The following is a 14008-nucleotide window of genomic DNA, read 5'->3' as shown; positions in this document are numbered from 1 at the left end:
TGGAATCGCTGAAGTTTGGGGAAGCCAGGAACAAAAAACCCTTTAAATATTGGAGGGTGAGAGAGCAGAGACTTTTTAATCCCAATAAATAGGAGTTCAAATGACACTCTTTGCCCTGCAGAGCTTAAGAGAAACATCCAAACATGACTTTATTTCCTTTTCTTATTTGCATCATGTTGCAAGACTTCATCTCACCATGCATGGAGTGTTTCTGATTGGTCAGCAGCTGTGTCAAGGCCCAGAAGGCATCTTCCTCGTTCATGTACATGAGCAGCAGAGCAGCGATCTGACTCATGCCCTGACAGTAGCTCACCTCCTGCAGGCCACGGGACATAATGAGACACATCAGGGGGTTTCCACTGGGGTTGCTTTATTCATGTTTTGTTCAAAAACAGCAGGTACATTTCTGATCAAGTCTAGAATATATTTTACTGAATTTCCAGAATATCAGAAGAAGGAAAAAGTTTTCAATCACTCAAAAACTGTTGGGAGAATGTCTAGACTATGATGTTGGGAAGGGCAACAGCATTCGCACCGTCAGTTCAGGAGAAATCTAGACAACAGCATCAGCACCAGGTTAACAGGAGTTACATAAGTAACTGTCACTGCTGTAACACAGATTTTCATATGTATTAAGGGAATCAGAGACTGTCTGTGTAAACAGTGTCATCTGGTGATGAACAATATGATCTTGTGGGACTCATTCCAAATAACATTTCCTGTATACAGACATTTGCATGTAATGTCTACATATTTTAAACTTTATCTGGGATTTTGAATCCCAATAGCTGGCGAGAATGCTCCCTGTTTCTTCTGAAGACGACAAGAACAGTCCTCGAACATTAAGGTGACTTCTTTGTATTTCCTCGAAAAACAAAAACAAACCAACTGCTTCTGACAAAATGAGCTTCTGTGAGTCACTTTGGAGAAACATTTCTGCTATGAAGAATAATTTAACATGGCTAGCAGCTCCTCTGATGATGATGATGGTGGTGATTATGATGATAGTAATGGTTACGGACAACATTGACAATCAGCAGTGGTGGATGAGAGAGAGGGCTGATCAGGATTCCTTCGGTAAAAGTCAGCAATAAGTCGAGGGTCAACAATAAAAGTAGCAGGAACCCGAGACCTTTCTTCTGGCCCATAACCTTTCCAGTCAACTAGGCATTTCATGACTTGCCCTTGGCGGTGAGAATGAAGAAGGCAACAGACGGCATAAATAGGCCTGCCTTCAACCATGCGAGGAGGAGGGGAAGGAGGTGTTGGGGGTACCAAGGGGCTTTCTGGAGCAGGTTTGATTTTAGAGACATGGAAGGTTGGAAGAAAATGCATACAGTGAGGGAGCTTGAGTCTTAAGTCTGGGTTTATTATTCTTTGAATGGGGAATGGACCAATGTACCTGGGTGCCAGCTTATTGGACTCAACAGGGAGAAGCAGGTCCTTGGTGGAAAGCCAAACTCTTTGTCCAACCTGCTAAGCCGGGGCTTGTGAGCAGTGACGGTTGGCAGATGTGGTGTAGCGATCAGTGGAGCGTTGCAGGGAATTGCAGGTTTGAGTCCAGGTGTTTTGACAGTGCTTAATGAATGCTTCCACAGAAGGGCAAGAAGCCTCTTTTTCAAGGGCCGGGAACAGAGGAGGTTGATACCTATATGCACATTGGGGAGAGAGGCTGTTGGCACAACTGACGGGGGTGTTGTGAGCATATTCTACCCAAACAAGTTGCGGGGACGAGGAGGAGGGATTGGAGGACACCAGACAGTGGAGAGTGGTTTCCATTTCTTGGTTCTTTCTTTCAATTTGGCCATTAGACTGGGGTGGGAACCAGATGACAGACTAACATAGGCCCCTAACAAGCTGCACAACTCTCACCAAAAAAATGGATGAAAATTGGGGGCCTCGATCAGAAACAAGGTCAACAGGGATGTCGTGCAGGTGAACAACATGATGAAGGATAAGGTTTGCAGTTTCTTTGGCAGAGGGGAATGTATTCCAGGTTTTTATGATCCATCCAGACAAAAAAACAGAACCTCAGTTCCCTCCAGCCAGTGCCACCATTCCTCCAAGGCTAGTTTGACTGCTAGCAATTCTTGGTTTCCAGTGTTTTAGTTTTGTTCAGCAGGGGTCAGGTGGTGAGAAAAGAAGGCACATGGGTTGAGCATCTGGTCTGAGGCTGAACATTGAGAAAACTGTCCCCCCATCCCCACATCAGAGGCATCCACTTCCACCACAAACTGTCTTTCAGGGTCAAGGACATGCAGAATGTGAGCAGTGGTGAAGCGTGCCTTAAGTGTCTCACAAGCCTTCTTTGCTGCAGGAGTCCAGGAGAATGGGACCTTGGAGGAAGGCAGGGAAGTGAGAGGTGAAGCCAGGGTGCTGTAGCCACAAGTGAAGCGGCGATAAAAGTTAGCAAAGCCCAGGAAGCGTTGTGGTTGTTTCCAGTTTTCAGGAGCAGGCCAAGCCGTAACCGCTGAAACCTTATCTGGATCCATTTGAAGGCTACCCTAAGCTACAATGTAACTGAGGAAGGACACTGAGGATGCAGGAAACTCACACTTCTCGGCTTTGACACAAAGGGAGTTATCAAGAAGCCATTGGAAGACCACCCTAACATGAAGCTCATGATCCTTCAAAGTCTTAGAAAAAAATCAAGATATCATCCAGGGAAACAAAAACAGAATGGTCTAACATGTCTCGAAGTATATCATTGACTAATGCCTGGAAGACAGCAGGGGCGTTAGTTAGACCAAAATGCATAACCAGATACTCGTAGTGGCCACTGAAGGCTGTCTTCCACTCGTCCTCTTCCCTGATGTGGACCAAGTGGTATGCATTGAGAAGATCCAGATTAGTGAAGACCCTGGTCCCCTGGAGTATTTCAAAAGCTGTGGACATAAGTGGCAATGGGTACTGGTTCTTAACAGTTACGTCGTTGAGGCCCCTGTAATCAGTGCTGGGTCTAAGGGTTTTATCTCTCTTTTCCATGAAGAAGAATCCAGCACCTGGAGGGGATGAGGATGGTCGGATGATACCAGCTGCCAAGGAGTCAGTGATGTTTGTCCCCTGGCCTCCCTTTCAGTGCCAGAACGGGAGGGGAGGTGCCTGGCAGAAGGTCAATGGCACAATCAAGGGGGCGATGAGGGGTAGAGACAAGGCTTTGGTCTTGCTGAAAACCTCACTAAGGTCATGATAATGGCGTGGGACCCCGGAGACATCAGGTTGGCCTCAGGGAGGTGGAGAGTGGAGCGGCGTAGCCTGTGTAAGAGGATTTAAAAGGGTATGGACTCACCAGTAACTCCTCTACTACTGATGAGCCCTCCGTTTTACTCAGTAGCGAGCGATGTAGTGCCCCGATCTGCCACAGTACAGGCATAAATTGGCCTTGAAGCGTCGCTCTCATTCCTCAGGGAACAGACTGATGTGGCCAAGCTGCATGGGTTCATAACTGTAGGTTGAGGGCTCAGGAATGGCCGTAGACCCAGCCAAATCGGGGAAAGTATCTTGTTATGCATGAGCAGATACATGAGCTGGGGGTGTTTCTCACTTCTCTCTTTTGCAAGCCTGGATACGGAGGTCTATGTTAATAGCAAGAGCAATGACATCATCAAGACAATGAGGTAGGGGGTGAGACACAAGTTCGTCCTTGATGTAATCCGCCAGGTCATGAAGCATGACGAAGAGCACTCTCATTCCAGCCACTCCCATGTGCCATAGTGAGGAAGTCTATTGAGAAATCACACAAGGACTGACCTTTCTGTCAAAGACTAAGAAGGCCCCCAGCATCTGCTGAATGGACACCCTGCCCAAAGTCCTTGTGTAGCTCAGCAGCAAACGACTCAAAAGACGCACAAGCAGGAGTCTGTCTATCCAACTCAGTTGTGCCCTGTAGCCTAGCTCTCCCTGTAAATTGGTTATGGTAAAGGCCACCTTAGCTCCCTCAGAAGCAGAAGTGAGGGGTTCCAGTGCAAAAAAGATGGTGCAATTTGTCAGGAAAGGGTTACAACCTTCAGGCTCACCAGAGTAACATTCGGGAGCTCCAATACCTGATTCAGAGACTACTCCTGGTGGCAGAATGGAGCTTGTTGGGGGAGCAGGGGAAGAGGCCTAGCTAACAAGTGTTGACTGGGTGATGAGGAAAAAGCCTGTTCCTGCGGGGTTGGGGCCTGTTTGGGCTCAGCTGAGGCAGATGCCATGAAAGCCTCATTTTGCGAGAGAATCTTTCAATCTGTTTGAAATGATTTTTGACAAGGGAAGTGTGTGCTGGGTCCATGTTTTGGCCAGATTGTACTGAAACGTGGTTTGTATGGACCCAAATGCAATGACACTGGCAGTTCTTTGATTGGTAATGACTTGGACATGGTCGAGGTGCAGGCATAGGTCGGTACCGTGAGGTTCAGAGACGTGGGGCAGGCAGAAACGTGACCAAGGTGCAGGGCAAGGTCGGTACTGCGAGATCCAGAGACGTAGGGGCAGACAGAAGCGTGGCAGAAACAAGCAGGATTGAAAATGGGAAGTCAGTCCAAAGGATAATGCTGGAGTCTTCCATGGGAGCATAATAATCTGGCAGAGAGCTGAGGGAGAGGGAGACCTTAATAATGTGGGGACAGGTGCAAGTGTTTGAGGCTGATTAGCTGAGGAGGTTGGCTGAGGGAGTGAGTGGAGATGTGTTCAGTGGAGATGTGACAACAAAAAATTGGTGGTGAGAAACTGCAGACCATGACAGACAGGATTGTTGATTCCATACTTCTTTAGATTTTACAGATGATAACCAAACACATTTTAAATAGTTTTACATTTTAAATGTTTTTAATGTGTGAAATACATGCAATTATGTTCTATATTTTATTCTATGTATATGTTGTCCAACCTACATGAAGAGATTCAAAATATGTCTTTCCACAGACTGTGAATTTAGAAAGTCGCAATTAACCCTAGAACATTAACGTCAGGCAATTTTCACCCACACGATTCTTGCCATGTCATTGTATAGGGTCCCTATGGTACCTTTTTTAATTTAACTGACATTGCTTATTGGGAAATTAAAGAAGAGCACTTCAATATATTTTGATGAAAACTATATTTTATCAGGTATATTATGTTGGGTAAAATATACTCAACGTTAGGGATGGTGTTACTAATTTTAATATTAATGCACAAAAGTTAAATGGTTTTGGAAGCGGAGCAGCATCAGATACAGGAGAGCACTGGATCAGCAGGTTTGGCTACAAACAACAACAAAAAATACACTGTTCTCTGGCAGCACACAAGAGCCATTAAAAGAAAAGAATAATTAAAGTCTTTGCTCAGCTCAGAAAAAGAAATAAAATCAGACCGAAATACTGACTTGTATCGGTTAAACTGAGTTTGACTGAAATGTGAGTGGTCCATTTGATGGAGGGAAAAAGTCACTTACTGTGTTGTAGACTGAGTATGCAGACAAGACATGGAAGAGAGACTGCTGCCTGCAGAGGAGAGCATGTTGACAAGGTCAAGAAAGGAAAGGACGTTCCATCAACAGGTCTCATTGTTAGTCGTACTGTGTTCTATCATTTCACATTTGTGTGATTATGTTTAGGAATAATGCTGTTTGGAAATAGCATCACCAGCATCTGCAGGACAGAGCCTGGTGAGCAAATCACTGCTTTATGGTCAGCTGACGAGGCCTGTCTAAAGAAAAAAAAAACATGGATGACCCACTATTTTCATTTATTAAACTGTGACAAAACTGAAGTTATTGTCCTGGGCCCAAAACACCTTAGGAACACCTTACCTAATAAGATAGGTACCCTGGAAGGCATTACCTTGGCCCCCAGCACTACCGAAAGGAACCTAAGAGTTCTCTTTGATCAGGTTCTGTCCTTTAACTCCCACATCAGGCAAATTTCTAGGACTGCTTTCTTTCATTTATGTAACATCGCTAAGATCAGACACATCCTGTCTCAAGAAGATGCAGAAGAATTAGTCCATGCTTTTGTCACTTCCAGGCTGGATTACTGCAATTCCCTCAGGCTGGACTAATAAGTCCCTAAAAACTCTCCAGCTGGTCCAAAACCCTGCGGCCTGCATGTTGACTAGAACTGGTAGAAGAGACCATGTTTCTCCTGGACTGCTTCTCTGCATGGCTCCCTGTCAAATTCAGAAGAGAATTCAAAATTCTTCTCTAAAATACAAAGTCCTCAACAATCAGGCACCTTCATATCTTACAGAGCTCATAGTCCCTTACTACCCAGCTAGAACCCTTCACTCCCAGGATGCAGGGTTACTGCTGGTTCCTAGAGTTTTAACAGTAGAATGGAGCCAGAGCCTTCAGCTATCAGGCTCCCCTCCTGTGGAACCATCTCCAAGCAGACTTAAAACATTTGTGATAAAAGCTTATAGTTAGGTCTGGCTTAGGCTAGCCCTTAGATATGCTGATATATATATGTCAGCATATCTAAGGGCTAGCTATATATATATATATATATATATATATATATATATATATATATATATACACATATATACATATACATATACATATATACACATATATACATATACATACAGTATATATACATACAGTATATATAAATATATAAATATAAATATAAATATATATATATATACATATATATATATATATATATATATACATATATATATATATATATATATATATATATATATATATATATATATATATATATATATATATATATATATATATGTATGTGGCGGCCTTGGCAGAATACTGGTTGATCGCTTGGTGAAGTCTTTTATACTTTTCTTGGGTGTTCTGTTTCACCGCTTGAAGCCTTGTCAGTCTGTTGTCCCTCACTTTTAGTTGAAGCAAAAACCACTGATCAAGCAACAGGCATAATGCCGCCTCCATGTTGTCATTGTTGTTGTTGTGTCACACACAAATTATGCCGGAGAACTCTCGGCCGGAGGGTCCACCCACACTGACGTGGAACCCAGTGCTAGTGGAAACGCACCCGTACTGAGCTGTACCTACCCGACCCCAGCCGAAGTGAGCCAGTGGAAACGACATCACAAAAAAAGGGGTTAGGTGGAATCTCTGAACTAGCATGACCTTGTCATGCCTTGACAGTAGCTGCCAAGCCAACCTCATGAGGAATACAGATGTATAGGTTTGTTTCATCCATCATGACTAGAAGGGTGTTTGGATTAACATGACTATCTTTTAAACACTATCCAGCAGTCTGGATATGAGCCAGTGCTTTACTGGTCCCAGCACCCTCAGATCCATCGAACCATTACGACACATCTAATACCAAAGTGACAACACTTTAAAATCCTTTGCAGTCATTGGCTGTGTATTTTTTAAGACTTGAAATGATCAAAACTTAAATGGCCCAATATTATCAATAGTAAGATTAGATTAGATTAGATTAGGCAGATAACTGCAGATTAGAAGATAATCGTTCAGTTCTGGAAACAAGCACCAAAACTGGCACACATGATCCTTTGGGATTGCTCTTTTGATATCAACTATTAGCCACATAAGAAATCCCTTTTTCAAGATGGCTGCTATGAAAATACTGTAAAAACTGTAACAATCACTCACTTCTGGATACAAGCACCAAAATTGGCAAACATACTTCTTTGGGATTGCTCTTTTGATAAAACCTGCTACCCATGTAAAAATTCAAGATGGCCGCCATGAACCTACTGTAAAAACTGTAATGATAGTTCACTTCTGGATAAAAGCACCAACATTTGCACACATACTCCTTTGCGATTGGTCTTTTGATAAAACCTTACAGTCATGAAAATATTCAAGATGGCTGCCATATTCAAGATGGCTTTTGCTCAGGAAGTTATGCAGAAAAAAATGCCTTTCTTCCATGGCTGCCATATTCAAGATGGCTTTTGCTCAGGAAGTTATGCAGAAAAAAATGCCTTTCTTCCATGCCTTCACTGGCTGCAATGAAGTGTCAGCATTTCGTGGCAAAGGGAAAAAGTCTGCTTGGCAAACCTGTGATGTTCGTGATGAGACTTCCGGTGTCTTCAGTAAACTCAGCCAGTACCCACAGATAGTGGATTATGAAGATCTGAAGACCTTGGAGAAGTTTGTGGTCATCTTGTACGACAGATACAGTACAGCTGAAGGTGTCAATGATGCAAGGTTGGACATGTTTGCTCAAAAGCAGAGGCCATACAAAGTATTTCTCCGATCAGCGCTTCACGCTTCACGTGCTGCCTACCAGGCGGGCTGCATCTGGAGTCAGTCAACAGTACGTCGGCCAAAAACACAGACTCCTGCCAACTTGGGCTGGACCAAGAACAGATATCTCTGGCAGATAATTTGGACAGAGCTCCCAGCCATTGCAGAACGTTGCCAGTAGCTGACCAAGTGTGGATGCTAGTCAGAATGCTGCAGTCGATGCAAATGCTACAGCTTTGGTCTGACCTGACAGCACTGTGCAGCTGCAGATGAGAGGTTTAGAAGTATTGCAGTACAGGCCTACTCAGCCAGGCAATGAGACAATAAGTGAAAAATAAGCATAGGCCTACTGCCTACATGTAAAAAATATATTAAAAAAATAAAATGAACAATAAAAAGGAAAGACAAAAAATAATCTGCCTCGACAGGATCACCACCTTATCGTGGTGGGGCAGCTTTCGTGCCTCCATGACCCCTAGAGCTATGTCGGCAGGAGTGTTGTACTCCTGGCAGGGTTACCCAAGCTGAACAGTTTAAAGGGTAGAGACTAGACAAAGAGTGATCCGTAAGATACATACCATGAATTCTGGCCGAGTCAGACGAAACATGAACTTCTAATTTAGCATAATATTAGAAGTCCTAGACTGATATATTGTACAAGGAGGCCAATGAGTAAGTCCATGGGTCCAAATCTGGAATCTACAGAGTTAAAAATGTGTGATTTGATACCAATATAATTCAAATCAGACAAGTCTATGGGATTTTATTTCAAAATGGAAGACTGTATGACTGTATATTCAGTTGCGGCCATCTTGAAAAATGACTGCCATCTTGAATTTTTGCATGGCTAATGGTTTTTATCAAAATAGCAATCCCCAAGGAGCATGTGTGCCAACTTTGGTGCTTGTATCCAGAACTGAATGATTATTACAGTTATCTGCCCCACTGCAATGTCACCTCAGTTAAACATTGTGACACTTCAACTCTCTGGAGCTGCCGTGGTGCTGGTGTCATGGTGGACATTTTGGCTTTGGTCCAGATTGGACAAGTGAAAGAACAGACATAAAAACAAAAATCAAATGTCAGGAAGAGAAGGTACTACTCCCTCGAAAAACAAAACACATCATCATCTGTTGAGCATTGTGAAGAAAAAAAAATCACATGCAACAAATGCATGTGACACACAAAGCAACAAAACATAATTGCTCAAACCTTCTCAGCAACACCATCAACTGCTATATATGAATATCCAGTGTTATCGCACTGAATCCTTGACAAGGATGAAGAGATGCACTGTGAATAACAACCTCACTTATTTTGATGAACGGTAGCAAGAATGTAGCACAACATTGATGTAAAACATCCATTCATCCATCTATTTTTCATACTGCTGGAGGCTGGAGCCTATCCAGCTGACATGAGGTGAGAAGCTGGGTTCACCCTGGATGGATCACCAGTCCATCACAGGGCCATTAGGAGAAATTAGGGGCTCAGTATCTTGCTCAGGGATACTTCAACATGGTCACCGGGGGAAGTGAGCATTGAACCAGCAACCCTTCGGTTGCTAGACAACCACTCTACATCAAAGCCATGCTGCCCCCAGATGTATAACAGTGCAACAAATACATTTTGGCCATAAAAGTCCTGAAATCAACATCAATACACCTCTGCAATGTATCTGACTCTACTGACATTTTAAATGATGGATCACATACAGAGGCAACCTGGCAACTTCACAAACCTGACCATCACTGAGCAGCTGACATCATCTTTTTGTACAAAGCTCTGTTTCCCCTGAACACACTGAAACACCAACCAATGCTTAACATTTACACACTCTGCAGGATGTTAAATATTGAAGCATTTTGCTGCCCTCAACTTTCCACTGCTGCTCCCAAACAGGCCTGCGGTCTATTAAACTGTCAGTGACATCACTCTGTTCAAGGATCAGGTTCTACTCCAAGCCAACACCGTCCAAAACACAGGCTGCCTTCCTTTCTCGAACCCAGTCTTAGTTCATATGGAGGACGCAGTCAGCAGCACACAGAACCCTCTCAGTCTAAACTGATGCAACCTGGAAATTAACAGTGCTCAATCCACTGTAAGAAACCGCTAGCAAAACACAGTCAGTATGACTCTTACTTGACACCGAAGCGGTCCATAAACATGATATGGTTTCGAAACGTCCTGTTGATGTCCAGGTCAATCTGCTTGATCTCAGATGAGTAGAGTCTGGCCTGCTCCTTCATTTTCTGAGAGAGGAAACATAAAGAAAAGCCAACAAGCACCTGGTCAGCTATTAAAAGACAGTTATAACTAATTGGAATGGACCAGGTGGGGGTGGGGGTGGGGGTGGGGGGGGGGAGGTTGTGTGCGGGTGGTAATTGTGTGAGGGTTACTCCATGTTAAAATTTTGCTGGCTTGCAAAATAAAATAAAATAAAAATGCCTAAAAGCTGCTGTGGGGTGAAATTAATTGTACTATTAATCCAAAAACTATGTTTTTAAAAGCTAATGAAAGGAAAAAAGTGACACAAAAGGTATACTTCATCCAAAAATGAAAGGACACTTATTCAGTCAGTTATTATCTACGCACCTTTGTTCTTGTGGAAAGTCAGATAGTTTTTGACCCCCAAGACACTGCTTGGGCCTCTACCTTAAGCATGGCGCAAGCTGGTCCAGCACAAGTGTAATTGTTTCCAGTGTAAGAAAAATGCTAAGTGCCTCAACATGCCCAGTTGTTTTTGACAATATCACAATGTGTTTTTTTTATTTTATTTCAAGATGTGGAGCAGGTGTGCATCCTCATCTTAAAAGGTGCTCAGCTACACACAGAGATACGTAAGGAGTCCAAAGGAGAAACCTGGGTGTCATGATTGATGACCAGCTGACCTTTAAGGTTCATGTGGCCTCAGTTTCTCGGTCTTGCCGTTATGCCCTCTACAACATCAGGAAGATCAGACCCTTCCTGACCCAACAGACCACACAGATTCTGGTTCAGGCTCTTGTCATCTCACGCATTGATTACTGCAACTCTCTTCTGGCAGGCCTCCCTGCAGGCTCATTCAAGCCTCTGCAGATGATCCAGAATGCAGCAGCACGTCTGCCCAAAAGGGCACATGTCACCCCGCTGCTGGTTTCTCTTCACTGGCTTCCAGTGGCAGCCAGGATCAAATTCAAGGCACTTCTCTTGGCTTACAAAACAATCACAAGAACGGCTCCAGCCTACCTGGAATCCCTGATCCAGGTCTACTCTCCTTCTCGCCCACTACGCTCTGCATGCCAAAGACGCCTGGTGCTTCCAGCCCAGCGCTGCTCCAAATCTCTAGCCAGACTCTTCTCTTCTGTTGTTCCCAAATGGTGGAACGAACTACCGAACTCTGTGCATTCTGCTGAGTCCCTTTCTACTTTTAAGAGGCAATTGAAGACTCAATTGTTCAGAGAGCACCGAGGCACTTAACCTGACTCTTCTCCTCTTTGTCCTGTGGGGTAGAATAAGTCAGAGGGTCCAAGACCCAGCACTTAGTGATTATATAGCATTAACTGTGTTGTGTGATGTTGTATGTTTGTCCAAAAAAAAAAAAAAAGGGAGGGGGGGGGGCGACACTTCTTCTGCCACTAGATGGCAGTACCTGTGACCAAATCACAACTGAAGCACTTTTGTGCTTCCTATGGGCTTTTCCTTAATTAAGTCTAAATTCTTGTTTGTGTTGTACGTCGCTTTGGACAAAAGTGTCTGCTAAATGAAATTGTAGAATTGTAGAAGGAGGGAATGCAGCGTACTTTATAGAGAATACTGGTAGACTTAGGCTCAGGTCTTCATCAGATTTTCTTGTTCTAAACCTACAAAACAGGAGGAAGCTGGAGACCCACAATTTGCTTCAGAATAGCGTTTAGCTATAGCACAATCACTGTTTCCTGTGTGTAATACCTTTTATTGTTCTGAAATATGAACTTTCAGACACCTTTTTGTCTGGCCCACATAACCTTTCTTGCAAGGACAAAGGAGTAAGTACATTGTATTAGTGGAGGTACAATGGATGAAAGCAGCAGTTGGTAGTGTTTTGACACTGAGGACATCTCCCACATCGATAGTTGCCTTTGAGGAACAGTGAGCCAAGCGGAGTTGTCAGGAATGGCATGAGTGTGAACCAGCTTATCCCGTAAGGTGGGGGCCCTTCTGCAGGCAAAAAGAGGGGGAGTCTTAGTCACGTCATTGAGCATGGGTTCCATTTTCAGAATAGGCCAATGCTTCACAATCATTTGCTTTGTTTTGTTTTGCACAGTGATTGTGATGTGTGACGAAGCATAATCTTGCAGTTTTCGGATTTTTGTTGTTTTTCTGGAAAAGGTTATTTCTAGAGGTTCGTTAGGCTCTGACAATAGCTTTTTCGATGACATGAACAGGATAGCCCCTTTCAATGAAACGGTCCCTCATGACGTTTGATTGGTTTTTGAACTCTGGTGATGAACAATTTCTTCTCAGGTGCAAAAATTGGTCGGTAGGAATATTGCATTTGCGATGGCTAGGGTGATTGGAACTGAAATGTAAGATGGTATTTCTTTCCATCAGTTTTCTATAAATTGTAGTTTGAATTAGATTTGCATGATCCTTGAGAAGAGTTACATCAAGGAAAAGTTCAGAAAAGTGGTGGTCTGATTCAGGGAGGTGATGAACTCATGTAGGTCATCTGTGTCTGATTCATAGAAACATATAATGTCATCTACGTTTTCCAAAGTTTGATTTTAGAGACAAAAGGGTTTAGTTCACTGTAAACATGATTAGCTTCCCATTTACCAACTGCAATATTGGCATAAATGAAGGCTAAAGATGTTCCCATAGCTGTGCCTATGTAATATTTGTTATGCATGAAATAATTCTTGGATAAGACCAGATTTAGGGCGTGTTTCCACTGACTCAATTCGGCTCGGGTCAGGTCGGTTTGGCCCTGTTTCCACTGGCCCCAACACAGTACTAACTGTTACCAGCCAAGTGGGGACTAAAATGTGACGTAAACACATAGCGGGGCGCTGACTGGGTAACTTACCCACTTATGTCGTCTAATTCATAGCCTTGGCGGAATACTGGTTGATCGCTTGGTGAAGTCTTTTATACTTTTCTTGGGTGTTCTGTTTCACCGCTTGAAGCCTTGTCAGTCTGTTGTCCCTCACTTAAAAAACCACTGATCAAGCAACAGGCATAATGCGGCCTCCACGTCGTCATTGTTGTTGTTGTGTCACACACAAATTACATCGGAGAACTCTCGGCCGGAGGGTCCACCCACACTGACGTGGAACCCAGTGCTAGTGGAAACGCACCCGTACTGAGCTGTACCTACCCGACCCCAGCCGAAGTGAGCCAGTGGAAACGACATCACAAAAAAGGAGTTAGGTGGAATCTCTGAACTAGCATGACCTTGTCATGCCTTGACAGTAGCTGCCAAGCCAACCTCATGAGGAATACAGATGTATAGGTTTGTTTCATCCATCATGACTAGAAGGGTGTTTGGATTAACATGACTATCTTTTAAACACTCCAGTAAATCTGTGGTGTCTCTCAAATAAGAAAGAAGAGTTTTAAAGATATCTTTCAACACATTTGGACAGGGTCTCAGTGACTGAACCAATACTGCTTGTTATAGGTTTGAGTGATGGCTGTAAAGGATTTTTATGTACCTTAGGCAGCACTTAGATAATGGGCATAACAGGAAATGCAACTGACAGATATTCAAATTCAACTTTTGAGAAACATTTATTGTCAACGCTATATTTTAAGAGGGGCGGCAAGGCAGTGCTGTGGTTAGCACTCACAGCAAGAAGGTTGTGGGTGGAGCCCTGGCTG

At 43.5% G+C, this 14008-nt stretch overlaps 1 protein-coding gene across 1 annotated transcript in view; it reads right to left on the bottom strand.

The window, feature by feature from the left end:
- The window catches only part of LOC147268832 (USP6 N-terminal-like protein), a 45815-nt gene that overhangs the window by 8322 nt on the left and 23485 nt on the right, over positions 1-14008 (bottom strand). Inside the window, exons 7-10 of the mRNA XM_086223218.1 lie at positions 10310-10419; positions 5414-5462; positions 196-316; positions 1-40 (exon numbers count right to left, since the gene is read on the bottom strand). The exon at positions 1-40 is cut by the window's left edge and continues 55 nt beyond it. Of these exons, the coding sequence (XP_086079344.1) occupies positions 1-40; positions 196-316; positions 5414-5462; positions 10310-10419 (320 nt within the window). The remainder of the gene's footprint in view (positions 41-195; positions 317-5413; positions 5463-10309; positions 10420-14008) is intronic.

The sequence above is a fragment of the Aulostomus chinensis genome, chromosome 2 (assembly GCF_037954235.1).
Source record: "Aulostomus chinensis isolate RoL2024-O1b breed Wild chromosome 2, RoL_Achi_v1.0, whole genome shotgun sequence".
NCBI lineage: Eukaryota > Metazoa > Chordata > Actinopteri > Syngnathiformes > Aulostomidae > Aulostomus > Aulostomus chinensis.
Note: the sequence above shows the minus strand (reverse complement) of the source record. Positions and strands in the feature narration are given on the sequence as shown.